Source organism: Dendrobates tinctorius, unplaced genomic scaffold (assembly GCF_039654945.1).
Source record: "Dendrobates tinctorius isolate UK_male_01 unplaced genomic scaffold, ASM3965494v1 ptg000069l, whole genome shotgun sequence".
In the NCBI taxonomy this organism is placed as follows: domain Eukaryota; kingdom Metazoa; phylum Chordata; class Amphibia; order Anura; family Dendrobatidae; genus Dendrobates; species Dendrobates tinctorius.
In genome coordinates, this window is record NW_027361737.1 from 32,448,435 (window position 1) to 32,468,886 (window position 20,452).

Genomic DNA, 20,452 nt, shown 5'->3' on the forward strand with positions numbered 1-20,452 from the left:
TATGCCCTAACAGCGGATATGGGAACAACAGCAACTAAGTGTGTCTGGAAAGCCATAGCAAAGATGAGAAAATAGGAATACAAGGGATATATCAGTCTATCAATGACTGGGTGACGCTTACCGTATCTTCTGTGTTCAGTTTGCTCCCTTTAATTAGAGTAATCTTGTAGGTTTCATTTAAATCCCACACACTCCTAGACACCATCTACAGGAGAAACCAAACCCCGTCATTAGGAAAGCTGATCTTTGATAATGTGTGCAAACTGTAAAGCACTGCGGAATATGTTAGCGCTATATAAAAATAAAGATTATTATCATTTATTTATCTGTACAGCAGTAATAAAGTGAAACTTAAAGCGGACATTAAAAGGGTTGTCCATTAAAAACAAGTTATCAATTACTTATTAGTGGGTCTACAGCCAATATTACCCACACGACTGGCAGAACAGGGAACTTTAATCCTTGATAGAATGCCCTGTAGTGCGCATGCTCAACGGCTGCTCCATTTATTCCCTACGGGGCTGCAGAGCGCATGCTCAAACGCTGCTCCATTTATTCCCTATAGGGCTGCAGAGAGCATGCTCAACCGCTGCTCCATTTATTCCCTATAGGGCTGCAGAGCGCATGCTCAACCGCTGCTCCATTTATTCCCTATAGGGCTGCAGAGTGCATGCTCAATGGCTGCTCCATTTATTCCCTATAGGGATGCAGAGTGCATGCTCAACGGCTGCTCCATTTATTCCCTACGGGGCTGCAGAGTGCATGCTCAACCGCTGCTCCATTTATTTCCTATAGGGCTGCAGAGCGCATGCTCAACCTCTGCTCCATTTATTCCCTATAGGGCTGCAGAGAGCATGCTCAACGGCTGCTCCATTTATTCCCTACGGGGCTGCAGAGTGCATGCTCAACCGCTGCTCCATTTAGTACCTATAGGGCTGCAGAGTGCATGCTCAACTGCTGCTCCATTTACTCCCTATAGTGCTGCAGAGAACATGCTCCACCGCTGCTCTATTCATTCCCTATGGGGCTGTAGAGTGCATGCTCAACCGCTGCTCCATTTATTCCCTATAGGGCTGCAGAGTGCCCATTTATTCCCTATAGGGCTGCAGAGTGCATGCTCCACTACTGCTCCATTTACTCCCTATGGGGCTTTAAAGTGCATGCTCCACCGCTGCTCCATTTATTCCCTATAGGGCTGCAGAGTGCATGCTCCACCGCTGCTCCATTTATTCCCTATGGGGCTGCAGAGAGCATGCTCCACCGCTGCTCCATTTATTCCCTATAGTGCTACAGAGCGCATGCTCCACCGCTGCTCTATTAATTTCCTATGGGGCTGTAGAGTGCATGCTCAACGGCTGCTCCATTTATTCCCAACGGGGCAGCAGAGCGCATGCTCAGCCGCTGCTACATTTATTCCCTATAGTGCTGCAGAGAGCATGCTCCACCGCTGCTCTATTAATTTCCTATGGGGCTGTAGAGTGCATGCTCAACCGCTGCTCCATTTATTCCCTATAGTGCTGCAGAGCGCATGCTCCATCGCTGCTCTATTTATTCCCTATGGGGCTGTAGAGTGCACGCTCAACCGCTGCTCCATTTATTCCCTATAGGGCTGCAGAGAGCATGCTCAACGGCTGCTCCATTTATTCCCTATAGGGCTGCAGAGTGCATGCTCAACCGCTGCTCCATTTATTCCCTATAGGGCTGCAGAGTGCATGCTCAACCGCTGCTCCATTTATTCCCTATGGGGCTGCAGAGTGCATGCTCTACCGCCGCTCCATTTATTCCCTATAGGGCTGCAGAGTGCATGCTCAACCGCTGCTCCATTTACTCCCCATAGTGCTGCAAAGCACATGCTCCACCACTGCTCTATTTATTCCCTATGGGGCTATAGAGTGCATGCTCAACCACTGCTCCATCTATTCCCTATAGGGCTGCAGAGAGCATGCTCCACCACTGCTCCATTTATTCCCTATGGGGCTGTAGAGTGCATGCTCCACCGCTGCTCCATTTATTCCCTATAGGGCTGCAGAGTGCCAGTTTATTCCCTATAGGGCTGCAGAGTGCATGCTCCACTACTGCTCCATTTATTCCCTATGGGGCTGTAGAGTGCATGCTCCACCGCTGCTCCATTTATTCCCTATAGGGCTGCAGAGAGCATGCTCCACCACTGCTCCATTGATTCCCTATAGGGCTGCAGAGGGCCCATTTATTCCCTATAGGGCTGCAGAGTGCATGCGCCACTACTGCTCCATTTATTCCCTATAGGGCTGCAGAGTGCATGCTCCACCGCTGCTCCATTTATTCCCTATAGGGCTGCAGAGTGCAAGCTCAACTGCTGCTCCATTTATTCCCTACAGTGCTGCAGAGCACATGCTCCACAGCTGCTCTATTTATTCCCTATGGGGCTGAAGAGCGCATGCTCCACCGCTGCTCCATTTATTCCCTATAGGGCTGCAGAGAGCATGCTCCACCACTGCTCCATTGATTCCTTATAGGGCTGCAGAGGGCCCATTTATTCCCTATAGGGCTGCAGAGAGCATGCTCCACCACTGCTCCATTGATTCCCTATAGGGCTGCAGAGGGCCCATTTATTCCCTATAGGGCTGCAGAGAGCATGCTCCACCACTGCTCCATTGATTCCCTATAGGGCTGCAGAGGGCCCATTTATTCCCTATAGGGCTGCAGAGTGCATGCTCCACTACTGCTCCATTTATTCCCTATAGGGCTGCAGAGTGCATGCTCCACCGCTGCTCTATTTATTCCCTATGTGGCTTCAGAGTGCATGCTCAACAGCTGCTCCATTTATTCCCTATGGGGCTGCAGAGAGCATGCTCCAACGCTGCTCCATTTATTCCCTATGGGGCTGCAGAGAGCATGCTCGACGCTGCTCCATTTATTCCCTATAGGGCTACAGAGCGCATGCTCCACCGCTGCTCTATTCCTATGGGGCTGTAGAGTGCATGCTCAACGGCTGCTCCATTTATTCCCAACGGGGCAGCAGAGCGCATGCTCAACCGCTGCTCCATTTATTCCCTATAGTGCTGCAGAGCGCATGCTCCACCGCTGCGCTATTAATTCCCTATGGGGCTGTAGAGGGCATGCTCAACGGCTGCTCCATTTATTCCCAACGGGGCTGCAGAGCGCATGCTCAACCGCTGCTCCATTTATTCCCTATAGTGCTGCAGAGCGCATGCTCCATTGCTGCTCTATTTATTCCCTATGGGGCTGTAGAGTGCACGCTCAACCGCTGCTCCATTTATTCCCTATAGGGCTGCAGAGTGCATGCTCAACGGCTGCTCCATTTATTCCCTACGGGGCTGCAGAGCGCGTGCTCCACCCCTGCTCCATTTATTCCCTACGGGGCTGCAGAGCGCATGCTCAACCGCTGCACCATTTATTCCCTATAGGGCTGCAGAGCGCATGCTCCACCACTGCTCCATTTATTCCCTATAGTGCTGCAGAGCGCATGCTCGACGCTGCTCCATTTATTCCCTATAGTGCTGCAGAGCGCATGCTCCACCGCTGCTCCATTTATTTCCTATGGGGCTGCAGAGCGCATGCTCCACCACTGCTCCATTTATTCCCTATAGGGCTGTAGAGTGCATGCTCCACCGCTGTTCCATTTATTCCCTACGGGGCTGCAGAGCGCATGCTCCACCACTGCTCCATTTATTCCCTATAGGGCTGCAGAGTGCATGCTTGACGCTGCTCCATTTATTCCCTATAGGGCTGCAGAGAGCATGCTCCACCGCTGCTCTATTTATTCCCTATAGGGCTGTGTGACGGGGTATACGACAGAGCAAGAAGGGACAACAGGCCGAGGGACGATCCAACGAGATTTATTAAGGCAGGGAGCATACAACATCAAATATCCATACTGTCCTTGGAGTCCATGAGAAGTCCACAATAAGTCCACACAATGGAAACAAATCCGGGCACCTCACGATAGTCCTTGTGCCAGATGCGATAACAATAATCCTTGCAATAGTCCACAGGATTCCACACAATCCCATGGACGTCACGAGCTGGCCTCAACTCAGTTCATGACTCCTTCACGTCTGCACTCAAATCACAACTGATCTTAAAACAAGAATGTATTGTCAGGGCTCCTAGGATCAGCCCATCTGAAGGGGGGTAGGGGGTCACACCTACTATTCAATGGTTTGGTCCATCAGAAGATTCTAGAAATGTAAGGGCTCCACTTAGTCTACAGGATGTGTATTGTAGGTTATCTTCTGCTTAGGAAAACAATAGCCAAAATTCCACTTAGCTGTTGACACAAGCCTAAATTAGATTATGGTCCAGGTACATCACAAAACATTGCAAAGTATTGGGGGAAGGAGACATGGTTAATTTACAGCAAATACAACCAGAGAAAAGTTAAATGACATATTATACAAAATACAGGACAGGGCAAAACTATAAATCATGACAATCCCTTCCCCTCCCAATTTGTGTACGTACTAGGGACCTCTACAGGTCGCTTGTTAAGTACACACAGGCATGGCTGACCAGACTCAGGGCTCCTCCTGCCTGAACAGGCCATATGCATTTTGGTGTTGGCTGCCTCCTCTATACTGTATGGTAAAGTTATAGGGCTGCAGAGCCAGGCTCCATCGTAGTAAGCGTCCATTGTCCCCGAGACTCGGTTCAGCCAGGTGAGGGGATTGTGATCAGTAATGACAGTGAATTCTCATCCACACAGATACGGCCTTAGTTTCCTAAGGGCCCACACTACAGCCAGACATTCTTTTTCAACAGTTGCATAGGCCACTTCTCGGTCCAGCAGTTTCCTGCTAAGGTAGGCGATGGGGTGTTCGTCCCCAGCTGCATTCACCTGGCTGAGGACAGCTCCCAGTCCATAAGCAGAGGCGTCCGTCTGCACAATGAATCTCCTCTTGTAATCTGGAGCAGCCAGAACAGGGTCGCAGACCAGGGCGTCCTTCAGCCGGTTAAAAGCCTCATCACAGGCTGGAGTCCAGATCACCAGCCGGGGCATCGTTTTCTTGGTCAGGTCGGTAAGAGGCTTGGCCACAGTGCTGAAATGCGAAACAAATTTTCGGTAATAACTGGCAGTGCCCCAAAAAGCCATAACTTGTTTCTTAGTTTGGGGTACAGGTCAGTCTCTAATAGCCTGGATTTTGGCAGGTTCAGGACGGAGCTTCCCTCCTCCTACTCTATGCCCTAGGTACTTGACTTCACCCATCCCCAACTGGCATTTATCGGGTCGAATGGTTAGGCCGGCTGCAAGAATCAGGTCAAGAATAATGGCTACTTGATTCAGATGTTCCTCCCACGTCTGGCTGAAGATGGCGATATCATCCAAGTAGGCACAAGCAAAGTGACCACATCCCTGGAGGATCTGGTCCACCATTCTCTGGAAGGTTGCCGGGGCATTCTTCATTCCAAAAGGCATGCTTAGAAATTCATACAGACCAAAGGGGGTTATAAAAGCGGACCGTTTTCTCCCTTCCTCCGTGAGAGGGATTTGCCAGTATCCCTTACTGAGATCCAAGGTAGTGACATATCGGGACCCAGCCAATCGGTCTAGAAGTTCGTCAATACGGGGCATTGGGTAAGGATCGCTGACGGTATGGTCGTTTAGTCGTCGATAGTCCACACAAAATCGAGTACTCCCATCCTTCTTGGGTACTAACACCACAGGAGAGGCCCAAGGGCTACGGGAGGCCTGGATTACCCCAAGCTGTAACATCTCCTCCAGTTCATGCTGTATGGTGTTTCGAACAGATTCAGGTACCCGGTAAGGAGCCTGTTGTATGGGACGGATACCCTGAGTGTCCACATGATGTTGGGTGACGGTGGTTTGACCTGGTTGGGATGAGAAAGCAGCCCGTCTCTGTTGAAGCACTCCCAGCATCTGGTTTTTCTGCAAGGAATCCAGGTGATCTCCCAGAGGAACCTGTTACACAGTGGAAGGGGCTCTCGCTGCTTCCACGAAATCAGGTAGGGAGTCCTCATCCTCTTGACCGTCTTCTGAAGCTAGCCGACAGCTTGCTATCATTGGAAGGTTCCGGTCATGGTACTCCTTAATCATATTCACATGGACAGTCTTTTGTCTTAGCCCCTGATCATCTAAAGCAAGAAGATAATTGGTATCATTTAGTTTTCTGAGAACCCGGAAGGGACCCTCCCATGTTGTCTGCAGTTTATTCTGCCGATGGGGAACAATCATTAAGACCTGTTGTCCTTCTACAAACTCCCGATAGCGTGCTTTACGGTCATACCATGTCTTCTGTCTGGTTTGAGCCATACGCACATGACTCTGGGCTAAACTAGCGAGTTGAGCCAGGGTTTCTCGCAGCTTTAGGACATAAGGGACAACAGGGGCTCCTGTATCTTCAACTTGTCCCTCCCAATATTCTTTTAGCAGGGTTAAGGGTCCTCGGACCTTTCTTCCATAGAGTAGTCCAAAGGGGGAAAACCCGGTGGACTCCTGGGGAACTTCCCGATAGGCAAACAAGAGATGGGGTAGGTACTTCTCCAAGTTTGAATCTCTGTCAGTGAAGGCCCTCAGCATATTCTTCAGAGTGCCATTGAATCGTTCACAAAGTCCATTTGTTTGGGGATGATACAGGGTCGTTCATATCGTTCGTACTCCACAGGTGCGCCACAGACACTGGACCAGCTATGACATGAACTGGGAGCCTTGGTCTGACAAGATCTCACTGGGGAATCCTACTCTGGTGAAAATGGTAACCAGGGCCTCGGCCACCTTGGCTGCAGAAATACTTGACAAGGCCACAGCTTCTGGATATTGGGTGGCATAGTCCACAACAGTGAGGATGTACTGCTTTCCAGATTTACTTGATTTAGCCAGAGGTCCAATGATATCGACAGCTACTCTTTGAAAGAGTTCTATTATAGGGAGCGGTTGCAGGGGTGCCTTTGGGTGATCTCCGGGTCGCTCTCTACGCTGACATATGTCGCAAGTTCGGCAGAAATGCGCTACGGTTTGGGAAATCCCAGGCCAATAGAAAGATTGAGTCAATCGTCTCTCAGTGCGGGTTTTGCCTTGATGGCCAGTAGTAGGAATGTCATGAGCAAGGTGTAATACGGAAATTCTGTATTTCTGAGGAACAATCAGCTGTTGGTATAAGTCCAGGGCTCATCTAGGGAGTCAGCATTGGTAACCCGATACAGAAGTCCATTTTCTCTGATAATTCTTTCCCCGTTCTCCCCCAACTGCCCTATCTCAGCTCGAGCTCTAAAACTAGCTAGGGTGGGGTCAGTATCTACCTCTTGTCTAAACTGAACTTTATCCCAAGTAACACTCACATTGTCTCCACAAGAAGAACCACTCACCGGCTGTGACGGCAGTTCTTGGGGTCTCATTTCCATGGACGGGTTGTACACGTCCACATTAGTTGCTCTCTTGGCTTGACTTCTGGTTACCGCACCGACAAAGTGGCAATGAAGATTTCCCACATCATTTCCTAGAAGAACGTCTGCAGGGACTGAATCCAACTCTTCTCCTGGTGAGGGTGTCTGTAGATAATGAACAGGCAAAGGCGGTCTGTAGCTGTCCTGCCTCCGAACGCCTGGACATTGGAATTGCAGATGCCCAGGCTGCCCACATCTATAACATCTGCGTTCTGGGATTCTTCCTCCACGTCGTAGTCCCGAAGGTGGAGCAGGAGTAATGCGAGGCACAGTCACTCGAAGGTCACCATGAGTTGATGGTCTAGTGGGATGGTGAATATTGGAGACCGAAGGACCAGGGGCCACCAGCGTTGGGGGGCTGGTAGTTTTTTTCTCACCGTGTAGTAGTTTTTTCCACTGAGGCTTGATGGTGAGAGCCTCATCAGCTAGAGCTGCAGCTTCCTCCACAGTGGCTGGTCTCCTTTCACGCACCCATTCCCGGATCTCAGCTGGGCACTTGAAGTAAAACTGCTCTTTTAGGATGACTTGGAGGAAGGTCTCCCAAGTTAAGGCCTCCTCTCCCTCCAGCCAGCGATGACATATTTGTTTGAGTCTGTGGGCATACATCTTGAAGGACATTTCCTCATCACAGGCTAAAGTACGGAACTGGGTCCTGTAAGTGTCTGGGGTCACAGCATAATGTTCTAGAATAGTCTGTTTAATCTCCGCATACTCACAGTTCCACAGAGGGTCCATAGCTCTATAGGCTGCGGCAGCTCCACCCTCTAAGAGCCCCACCAGATGTCGGACTCGCTCCCTTCCCGGGACTTCCATTAATCGAACCTGGAAGAAGCCCTCAATGTCACCTGAAGCCTCATTAAACGGCTTGAAGTCTTTGCGGGACACTCTGGGGAGTTCCCTCATGGTGGGTGCTGGGGTTACAGTCTGTCTGGAGCTTCTAGCTGCTTCCACAGCGAGCTGCCTCTCCAGCAATGCCCTCTCTTGAACTCTATGAATGGCCTCCCTCTTATATTCTATGGTAGCCTCTTCTCCCAGCAATGCCAACTCCTCCTCGTATCACACAACCCACTGACTTTTTTGGGTATTTACCTCCGGCTGCAGTCTTTCCTCCGTTTGCTGTGGGGATCCTTCCTCACCGTCATCTTGCAGGCGAACTCCTTCCAAAGCCTCAATCAGCTGCTCCTTGGAGAGTCCCTTGTAGCTGACTCCCAGTTCACGGGCCTTTGTTTGTAGGTTCACCACAGTCCAGTTCTTGTACTCTGCAGTGCTGGTTCCAGATGTTGATGGGCCGTTGTCCTCCATTCCTTCTGCTCTGATCCCAGGGCTGCCAACCAGTTTGTGACGGGGTATACGACAGAGCAAGAAGGGACAACAGGCCGAGGGACGATCCAACGAGATTTATTAAGGCAGGGAGCATACAACATCAAATATTCATAATGTCCTTGGAGTCCATGAGAAGTCCACAATAAGTCCACACAATGGAAACAAATCTGGGCACCTCACGATAGGGGAAGGAGCCATGGTTAATTTACAGCAAATACAACCAGAGAAAAGTTAAATGACATATTATACAAAATACAGGACAGGGCAAAACTACACATCATGACAGGCTGTAGAGTGCGTGCACCACCAATGCTCCATGTATTCCCTATAGAGCTGCAGAGCGCATGCTCCACCGCTGCTCCATTTATTCCCTATAGGGCTGCAGAGCGCATGCTCAACGCTGCTCCATTTATTCCCTATAGTGCTGTAGAGTGCATGCTCCACCGCTGCTCCATTTGTTCCCTATAGGGCTGTAGAGCGCATTCTCCACCGCTGCTCTATTTATTCCCTATAGGGCTGCAGAGTGCATGCTCAACCGCTGCTCCATTTATTCCCTATAGGGCTGCAGACAGCATGCTCCACCGCTGCTCTATTTATTCCCTATAGGGCTGCAGAGTGAATGCTCAACCGCTGCTCCATTTATTCCCTATAGGGCTGTAGAGCGCATGCTCCACCGCTGCTCTATTTATTCCCTATAGGGCTGCAGAGTGAATGCTCAGCTGCTGCTCCATTTATTCCCTATAGGGCTGCAGAGTGAATGCTCCACCGCTGCTCTATTTATTCCCTATAGGGCTGCAGAGTGAATGCTCAACCGCTGCTCCATTTATTCCCTATGGGGCTGCAGAGTGAATGCTCAACCGCTGCTCTATTTATTCCCTATGGGGCTGCAGAGTGAATGCTCAACCGCTGCTCTATTTATTCCCTATGGGGCTGCAGAGTGAATGCTCAACCACTGCTCTATTTATTCCCTATGGGGCTGCAGATTGAATGCTCAACCGCTGCTCCATTTATTCCCTATAGGGCTGCAGAGTGAATGCTCAACCGCTGCTCTATTTATTCCCTATGGGGCTGCAGAGTGAATGCTCAACCGCTGCTCTATTTATTCCCTATGGGGCTGCAGAGTGAATGCTCAGCTGCTGCTCCATTTACTCCCTATAGGGCTGCAGAGCGGAATGCAGAACGCTCTGCACTTTCTAGCAGCCCCATGGAGAATTAATGGAGCGGTGGTTGTTTATGCGTGTTACCGCTCCAATTTGTAGCAGGGATAAAAGTACCCCTTTGGGTATAAAAATTCCCTAATTTCCAATCAGTGTGGAGGCCCCCAATCTGCAAGTTATCACCCATCGTGTGAATAGATAAGTTGTTTCCACTGGACGATCCCTTTACTCAATAATGGCATAATTTTATCTAGAGTAAGTTAAATCTCAGATAAGATCACTAAGGAACGTTGCCACAAATTTATGACTGAATGGGCCCCGTTTGATAAATCTGTCACAGCATGTCCACCCTGGGTAAAATCACAGCTCTTGTTTCTATGCTGGAGCCTGTGTGGAGTGGAAATGAGTGATGAGTGAGTGGGCTCGAATGAGGTGTTATGAGCATATTTATAGCATGTGCCGTAAATGTCTGAGAGGTGCACACATCAGGGACCTGCACCTATGTAAAGAACGGAGGGCTCCCGACTGACCAGGCAGAGGACAGATTGATACATGGCACTGCATATGACTGTCTCCAGGGGCTTTTACTAGAATGACAGAAACTGCCAAGCAGGGAGACAATAGCACTGGAAACAATAAGAATATGGGTCACAACTAAGAAATGGATTTTGGTATCATCATTACAAATGTCAGTTTTCAGATATTTTTGGTAAAAACCTACTAAACGGTCTAACAAATAATTCATATTTATCCCGGAGGTAATTGTGGAAATTCCACATAATAATGGATAGAGGTGTGATAAGAAACCCAACCTGAGTAACTAAAACACTTCCCTTTATAGAAAAAAAAGGAGACGTGGACTTCTGACCTTGATAGATTCTCGTCCTGTTTACGTTCTTCATTTGATTATTTTTAACAATTAATTTGGGAATTTAGTGTAAAATCCTGCACGGGCGACATGAGGCCACAAGGTAACTGCACTAACAAAGCTGCCTGGCTGTATCCACAGCGAGTGGGGAATGGGTCCGAAGCCTGAAGCCGTGACAATATACAGGCATTCCTAGGATTTTCCTATGATTGGATGGACCATGTATTAGGGCAATGTCCAAGTGGCTGAAGTCAGAGTGGACTGATCGCCCCTTAATAATTTACAGTTTAAGGTTATGTGCACACGGTGCGGATTCTGCTGCGGATTTTTCCACGCGGATTTTGCTAAATGGAAGAGGCGTAAGGCTATGTGCACACGTACTTTTGAGAGCTGCGGATTTGTCCCCTCGGATTTGTAAAAATCCACAGGTAAATTCTCAGGTCAAAAGTCCTGCGGTTTACCTGCGGTTTAGCCCTGCGGTTTCACACCTCATATTGGATAAGGGGCTGGGTTCGTATCCCACCAAGGACAACATCTGCAAGGAGTTTGTATGTTCTCCCCGTGTTTGTGTGGGTTTCCTCTGGGTTCTCCGGTTTCCTCCCACATTCCAAAGGCATACTGATAGAGAGCTTAGATTGTGAGCCCGATCGGGGACAGTGATGATAATGTGTGCAAACTGTAAAGCGCTGAGGAATATGTTAGCGCTATATAAAAATAAAGATTATTATTATTATTATTATTATTATTAAATCCCACCATACTAATGACCGGAGCTTTTTTGGTTTTGCGCTTTCATGTTTCGCTCCCCTTCTTCCCAGACCATAACTTTTTTATTTTTCCATCAATATGGCCATGTGAGGGCTTATTTTTTGTGGGACGAGTTTTACTTTTGAGCGACACCATTGGTTTTAGCATGTCCTGTATTCAAAAACGGGAAAAAAATTCCAAGTGTGGTGAAATTGCAAAAAAAGTGCAATCCCACACTTGTTTTTTGTTTGGCTTTTTTGCTAGGTACACTAAATGCTAAAACTAACCTTCCATTATGATTCTCCAGGTCATTACGAGTTCATAGACACCAAACATGTCTAGGTTCTTTTTTTATCTAAGTGGTAAAAATAAATTCCGCAAAAAAAAAAAAATTGCACCGTTCTCCAAGACCCGTAGCGTCTCCAATTTTTGTGATCTCGGGTTGGGTGAGGGCTTATTTTTTGCGCGCCAAGCTGACGTTTTTAAGGATACCATTTATATGCAAATATGGTCTTTTGATAGCCCGTTATTGCATTTTAATGCAATGTCGCGCCGGCCAAAAAAATGTAATTCTGGTGTTTCAATTTTTTTTTCCCGCTACGCTGTTTAGTGATCAGGTTAACCCTTTTTTTATTGATAGATCGGGCGATTCTGAATGCGGCGATACCCAATTTGTGTATGTGTGATTTTTTTTTTTTATTGTTTTAATTACAATGGGGCGAAAGGGGGGATGATTTAAACCTTTATTTTTTTTTATTTTTTTCATATTTTTTAAAACATTTTTTATTTTTTTTAAATTTTGGCATGCTTCAATAGCCTCCATGGGAGGCTAGAAGCATCCACTACTTGATCGGCTCTGCTACATATTGGCTATGAGCAGATCGCCTATGTGTAGCAGAATTACAGCATTGCTATGAGCGCCCACCACCGGGTGGCGCTCATCGCAATGCCTCATCAACAACCGCAGAGGTGTCAAGGAGACCTCTGGTTGTGATGGCAACGCGTCACTGACCCCCAAGCACGTGAAGGGGGTCGGCGATGCATGTATTTCCGGCTGTTGAAAACAGCTGACATGTCCCGGCTTTGATGTGGGCTCTCCGCCGAAGCCCTCATCAACGTGGGGATACTGCCATTGGACATACTATTCCGTCCAATGGCAGTAAGGGGTTAAACCGGCGTTTACTCCGTTTCGTAAATCTATAGCACATCTGAAAATACACAACTTTGTAATATATCTTATCAGAAAAATGTTCCTTTTTCTCATCCTGGACTGATCATTCATTCTCAAAATTCTCAACTCACGGGTAAAACCTGTCATCAGTAAATACAGATTTTCACACTACTGAGATCGGAGAAGCCACTGTCATCTCCTAAGATGGTGAGGAAACGACCTAGAGGCAGACACACACATTGTGCTGCAAGTTCTCCTTTTTTTTAAAGCAAATGTTGTTTCAGGAGAACTTGCAGCAGAAGGTGTCTGCCTCCAGCTCCTTCTGCCTCTTTTCCTCTCCATAGATACTTATTAGCACCAACTGTCATCTCTCATCTCAGTATTGTGAACATATGTCCTCACAGAACACAGAATTTACTGATTTCACCTCTGAACTGAGAGTAAAAGATCAATCTGGGAGAAGAAAGAAAAATTATTTATCTTATCACATACATTCCGAAGTTGTTTATTTTCATGATTACTATTGATTTAGGAAATAAAAATGACAATGATGGTTATTCAGAAGTCCTGCTCACCATTAAATAGAGACATTCATGAAAAATAAATTTATCACACTGATCAGGTTACTCACAGAAGCACCACGCGTTTTGGGGGGCAACGGCAAGGGTGGGGCAGATGGTTTCCTCCTCACTGCAAGCTCAATGGCGCTCATCTCTTGGTCAAACATCTTCTTAATATTACAGCGCTCAACCAGTGTGAGCCGAGGGGGCGTCTTATTCACTACACAGCTTGTGATATACTGGAAATCAGATGGAGACATATTGGTAAAGCATCTTCCAGATAAAAGATTATATGTGTAAAAAACAAAGTGCAGCACAAGTTATTTACAAAGAAAGCACCGGATCATTAATGTCTCTGTAGGACACATCTTACTGTAATGGCGCTCGCAAGTTAGTACTCATCTGATCTTCACAGTCCTTCATTTCCGAGTAGATGGGACTTGTATGGTTTCATTCGCACCTTCACTCAAGCAGCGTTGGAACAAAGCAGGTGTCCAGCTCTCTCATAATCCACACTGCATCCACCTTCAGGTCTCAGAAGCCTCCCGTCTGACCTATCGCAACAGAAGAAGGACACATCCTCCCGATAGCAAAGCTTGGTGATTAGTTTACCGGAAAAAAACAATCATTATACTGGCAAGCTAAAAACTTATTAAAATGAGAATATAAAATCATGGTGAGGTCAGCTGCCTGACTCAGAGTTTCGCCATTGTGGCTCCTTTTTCAAAACCCTGGGTAAGGCAGGTGACCGCACCATGATTTTATATGTGCATTGTAACAGGTTTTTCTATTGGGAGTATAATAAAAGATTTCTTTCTGTAAACCAGTTTCCACTATTGGGAACACGTGTCCCTATTCTGTCTTGAGTTGCGGTAGGCAAAACTGGCGGCACCTGAAACTCGATAGTGGATTTGGTACGGGTTACTAAACACTTGATTTGTACCTACACTTAAGTGTAGGTGTGCATGAGACCATACAAGTGCCTTCTACTCGGCAATACAAAGCTGTGAAGGTCAGGTAAGTCCCAATCTGCACAACTTTCAGGTTTATCCATCCTAGCTCCGGTACTGCACTGGGACTTTTTACCAGACTTCTTATGGTTGTTGCATTAACCATCTTTCCTTGCAGTTTTTACAGCTGTGGCCAAAAGTATTGACACCCCTGCAATTCTGTCAGATAATACTCAGTTTCTTCCTGAAAATGATTGCAAACACAAATTCTTTGGTATTATAATCTTCATTTAATTTGTCTTAAATGAAAAAACACAAAAGAGAATGAAGCAAAAAGCAAAACATTGATCATTTCATACAAAACTCCAAAAATGGGCCAGACAAAAGTATTGGCACCCTCAGCCTAATACTTGGTTGCACAACCTTTAGCAAAAATAACTGCGACCAACCGCTTCCAGTAACCATCAATGAGTTTCTTACAATACTCTGCTGGAATTTTAGACCATTCTTCTTTGGAAAACTGCTCCAGGTCCCTGATATTAGAAGGGTGCCTTCTCCAAACTGCCATTTTTAGATCTCTCCACAGGTGTTCTATGGGATTCAGGTCTGGACTCATTGCTGGCCACCTTAGAAGTCTCCGGTGCTTTCTCTCAAACCATTTTCTAGTGCTTTTTGAAATGTGCTTTGGGTCATTGTCCTGCTGGAAGACGCATGACCTCTGAGGGAGACCCAGCTTTCTCACACTGGACCCTACATTATGCTGCAAAATTTGTTGGTAGTCTTCAGACTTCATAATGCCATGCACACGGTCAAGCAGTCCAGTGCCAGAGGCAGCAAAGCAACCCCAAAACATCAGGGAACCTCCACCATGTTTGACTGTAGGGACCGTGTTCTTTTCTTTAAATGCCTTTTTTTTTCTCCTGTAAACTCTATGTTGATGACTTTGCCCAAAAAGCTCTACTTTTGTCTCATCAGACCAGAGAACATTCTTCCAAAACGTTTTAGGCTTTTTCAGCTAAGTTTTGGCAAACTCCAGCCTGGCTTTTTTATGTCTCGGGGTAAGAAGTGGGGTCTTCCTGGGTCTCCTACCATACAGTCCCTTTTCATTCAGACGCTGACGGATAGTACGGGTTCACACTGTTGTACCCTCGGACTGCAGGGCAGCTTGAACTTGTTTGGATGTTAGTCGAGGTTCTTTATCCAGCATCCGCACAATCTTGCGTTGAAATCTCTTGTCAATTTTTCTTTCCCGTCCACATCCACAGGGAGGTTAGCCACAGTGCCATGGGCTTTAAACTTCTTGACGACACTGCGCACGGTAGACACAGGAACATTCAGGTCTTTGGAGATGGACTTGTAGCCTTGAGATTGCTCATGCTTCCTCACAATTTGGTTTCTCAAGTCCTCAGACAGTTCTTTGGTCTTCTTTCTTTTCTCCATGCTCAATGTGGTACACACAAGGACACAGGACAGAGGTTGAGTCAACTTTAATCCATGTCAACTGGCTGCAAGTGTGATTTAGTTATTGCCAACACCTGTTAGGTGCCACAGGTAAGTTACAGGTGCTGTTAATTACACATATTAGAGAAGCATCACGTGATTTTTCGAACAGTGCCAATACTTTTGTCCACCCTCTTTTTTACGTTTGGTATGGAATTATATCCAATTTGGCTTTAGGACAATTCTTTTTGTGTTTTTTCATTTAAGACAAATTAAATGAAGATAATAAAATACCAAAGAATTTGTGTTTGCAATCATTTTCAGGAAGAAACTGAGTATTATCTGACAGAAATGCAGGGGTGTCAATACTTTTGGCCACAACTGTAACATGATATTTCACCATCACTTTATCGGTTTGATTAACAGAAAAAGACCCTTCATGTTGAACACTCACCTGGAACTGTATTAAAGGATACTCCCCAAACACATATTCCAGTCTCCCTATGACCTGAAGCACATAATCTTCTGGATCCACATCCTCATCTTCTCGACCATGAATGGTTAACCTTTTGCGAATAGCTAATTCAATCAACTTTACAGGGGTTAGGTTTGGGGATACCTGGAAGCTGAAGACATCCTGTAACGATAAAGACACAAACAATAAAAGTTCTGAGAAAGCAAATGGCAAGTATCACAAAACGGACCGAGGTGGCTGTATGATCAATCAATTCTATTAGAGTTTGGACTTCTGTACACGGGATCCAGACTTGGTCACAATATATTATCAAGATGTGACTATTAGAACCCGTTTTATGTTCACTTCACATCCTATTTATGATGTTCGCTTAGTATATTGTGTAGGAAACCTCCTGATGTACAAGCTATGTGTGTCCATAGGCTTGCTTTAGCCCAATGGAGGTCAAAGAGCGATCATCTTATCTTCGTACGGTCAGTATATTCTGGTATACCAAAGAAAAACTACATCTAACCCCCACATACATAAAATGCTATTCCTCAGCTCCTGACTTGGACATTTATGCAATTATTTGCTTTACCACAGGGAAAAAAAATAGTATAAAATCTCATTGTACCTGGCAGTTTTCAAAGTGGATGGCCACCACCAAGTTTCCGCCAAATAACTTGTCCTGAATGTTATCTTGTCCTAAATGTTGTCCTGAAGGCTCGAGCTCAGGAGGAAACGTGCATTTAAGCCATTCCATCCAGGTGAGACTAAGCATGGACTGGATCTTGTCTTCACTGATTCTTCTCATCTTACTCCGAAATTCCTTGACCTCATTATCCTTAAGGGCATCAAATTCATGAAGACCTGTGTCAATAAGTGAATAAATAAAAAAAATCAGATAATACAGTGGACTGGGTTAAATCAAATACCAAACATTACATTTCATTCTAGTTAAAACTGCTATTGAGTACAGGCTATTAATTCTTCAGTGTAAAAGAAAAAAACACTAAACTACACATGAAGTAAAGCTAATCGGCAACTAGTTTTCTTTCTACCCCATCTAAGAGCAGCATAATATAGGAGTAGAGTTGAGCGACTTTGGTCGGATCGGGTTTCATGAAACAAAATTTGTTTCAGATGAAACTGGTCCGACTAGGGCAAAAAAAAAGTCGGAGTTTCGTCCGAAACCCGACCCCAAAGCAAGTCAATGGGAAATAAAAGTCGGCATTGAGCGGATGAATGTCATCCACTCAATGCCGACTTTTAATCCCCATTGACTTGCATTGGGGTCGGGTTTCGGACGAAACTCCGACTTTTTTTGCCCTAGTCGGACCAGTTTCATCTGAAACAAATTTTGTTTCATGAAACCCGATCCGACCAAAGTCGTTCAACTCTATATAGGAGCAAAGACCCAGCTCAGCTGTGTTTTACTCTGCTCTGCTGTGCTAGCTTTGCTACACTGTGCTAGCTCTGCTCTGCTGTTTCAGATCTGCTATGCTGAATTAGTTAGCTCTGCAGTATTGTGTTAGCTCTGCGGCACTGTTTCAGCTCTGCTGCATTGTGTCAGGTCTACTGTATTGCGTCCTTTAAATTATAGTAAACTCTGGAGGCAGATTCTGTGTTAGCTCTGCTGCACTGTGTCAGCTCTGCTGGGCTGTGTTAGTTAGCTCTGCAGTATTGTGTTAGCTCTGAAGTGTCAGCTCTGATACACTGTTAGTTAGCTCTGCTGTACTGTGTCAGCTCTGGTGTATTGCGTCCTTTCAATTATAGTAAGCTCTGTAGGCAGATTCTATGTTAGCTTTGCAGTACTGTGTCAGATTTACTGGGCTGTTTGTTAGCGCTGCTGTACTGTCAGCTTTGTTATATTGCGTCCTTTAATTAATTTATAATAACCCGGCCCATAGATCTTAACAGCTTATTTGCATATATGGAACAACATGGAATTCTCTGGATTGAAACATCAGATCACATATATCAAGGCGTCATTTTATTCAGCTTCCTATGACCTACATACCCATATAGAAGGCTTGGGGGGGGGGGGGGGGGTGACCCTACTGACAGAATCCCTTTAAGGATCCAATCAAATATTTGCAGGCAGAGTTTTTAAAAACTGGGAGAACCTATTAACTCTTACCTTGTATAATAAATAAACTTGATATTTTGAAATTTTACGACATCAATATGGCAAAGACCTTCACCTTTTTACCATAGCACTTTTCAGAATCGCACATTGCAGATATTAAACTGATTTAGGTGACTTGTACTAAACTAGGATAGCACATTAGCAGATAAATAAAGCAAGACGCAGAGAGTTTTGCCATATTCTATGTTATTATATATACAAGCATTAGTCATTCTTTTATGAAATACAACCTTCCTAAAGGCCATTGTGTAATCAGATTTCAATACTATTGACAGCCCCTATGAGTAATCGCTAGTCTGTGATGGTTTAAGGGGTTAGGTAGAAAGGGCATTTTGCTGTGGGTCCCATACTTCAAAGAAGTTTCTTGGATGAAAACTTCATCCATATGGTTATAATACACAACCAGAGATATTAGTTGGGGGGACAGTATAGAGATGTTAATGCCAATTTATACCACACTTCCAAACAGGGTTTTCTTGGATTTTTTAAATGCAAAGGAAAATACCGAAATGAGTTACGATTCTGCACCTTGAATGGTCTAAACATATTTGTGGTTTCATTTTAAGATATACGAAAGAAACCTCAAAGGTTAAGTTATGTCATAGTCACCATTTACAGTGGAAGCCGAGGTGGGGTGCTGAATGTCATATGTTGGAGATACTCAACCAGGGCCGGGGCAGGAAGTGTAAGCTCCCGCCTAGGGCACTACCTCTTGCCTACCTGAGGGGGGAGCACTCTGGTTCCTTCCTGACTGCCTCCGGCTGCAAGTATTCAGCACAGTGAAAGCTGGGGTGCAGGCACACAGGGGAGCAGCGTCAGTCACTGACACCGCTCACCTCTCTCTCTCTGCCTGCGCACTGGCCGTCGCTCCCTCCCTGCACTCAGTTGTATTTGCGTCAGTAAGACAGCTCCTTGCTCCACCTGAATCTCCAGCAAGACGCAGAGCCTTGTTGGAAGAAGGCGCACGCAGAGGATGTTGAATGGCGTGATGAAGTGACGTCATTGCGCCCACTGCTGCACAGGGAGACGGCAGAAGGGGAGCCAGGATTAGAGGAGTATACGTTTTCTTTTTTTCCAATTCTTATATTTGTACATGCTGTGCCGGAAACCATCAGATGAGGGGCTGTGTGGGGTGGCTATGAGATGAGGAGCTGTACAGAAGGTCATGAGATAAGGGGCTGTGCGGGGGTGCTATGAGATGAGGAGCTGTGCAGAAGGTCATGAGATAAGGGGCTGTGCGGGGGGGGGGTATTTGATGAGGAGCTGTGCAGAGGGGGCTATGAGTATGAGATGAGAAGCTGTGCAGGGGGGGGGGCAAGAAACGAGGGGCTGTTCAAGGGGGGTTAAGAGATAAGGGCCTGTGGGGGGCTATGAGCTGCGGAGCTGTGCAGGCAGGGCCATGAGATGAGAAGCTGTTCAGGGGGGGTTAAGAGATGAGGGGCTGTTCAGGGGGGATTGAGAGATAATGGCCTGTGTGGGGGGGCTATGAGACGAGGAGCTGTGCGGGGGGGCTATGTGATTAGAAGCTGTGCGGGGGGCTATGAGATTAGGAGCTGTGCGGGGGGCTATGAGATGAGGAGCTGTGCGGGGGGGCTATGAGATGAGGAGCTGTGCGGGGGGGCTATGAGATGAGGAGCTGTGCGGGGGGGCTATGAGATGAGGAGCTGTGCGGGGGGGCTATGAGATGAGGAGCTGTGCGGGGGGGCTATGAGATGAGGAGCTGTGCGGGGGGGGGCTATGAGATTAGGAGCTGTGCGGGGGGGGCTATGAGATGAGGAGCTGTGCGGGGGGGCTATGAGATGAGGGGCTGTGCGGGGGCTATGAGATGAGGAGCTGTGCGGGGGGCTATGAGATGAGGAGCTGTGCGGGGGGATTATGACATGAGGAGCTGTGCGGGGGGGCTATGACATGAGGAGCTGTGCGGGGGGGCTATGACATGAGGAGCTGTGCGGGGGGGCTATGAGATGAGGGGCTGTGCGAAGGGTCATGAGATGAGGGGCTATGCGGTGGGGCTATGAGATGAGGAGCTGTGCGGGGGGGCTATGAGATGAGGAGCTGTGTGGGGGGCTATGAGATGAGGGGCTGTGCGAAGGGTAATGAGATGAGGGGCTGTGCGAGGGCTATGAGATGAGGAGCTGTGCGGGGGGGCTATGAGATGAGGAGCTTTGTGGGGGGGCTATGAGATGAGGAGCTGTGCAGGGGGGGCTATGAGATGAGGAGCTGTGCGGG

The 20,452-nt window shown here is 46.9% G+C and overlaps 1 protein-coding gene across 1 annotated transcript in view; it reads right to left on the bottom strand.

Annotated features, from left to right (window-relative positions):
- The window catches only part of PIK3CB (phosphatidylinositol-4,5-bisphosphate 3-kinase catalytic subunit beta), a 222,917-nt gene that overhangs the window by 55,887 nt on the left and 146,578 nt on the right, over positions 1 to 20,452 (bottom strand). Inside the window, exons 5-8 of the mRNA XM_073581310.1 lie at positions 16,709 to 16,944; positions 16,072 to 16,254; positions 13,299 to 13,466; positions 122 to 205 (exon numbers count right to left, since the gene is read on the bottom strand). Coding sequence (XP_073437411.1) covers positions 122 to 205; positions 13,299 to 13,466; positions 16,072 to 16,254; positions 16,709 to 16,944 — 671 coding nt within the window. The remainder of the gene's footprint in view (positions 1 to 121; positions 206 to 13,298; positions 13,467 to 16,071; positions 16,255 to 16,708; positions 16,945 to 20,452) is intronic.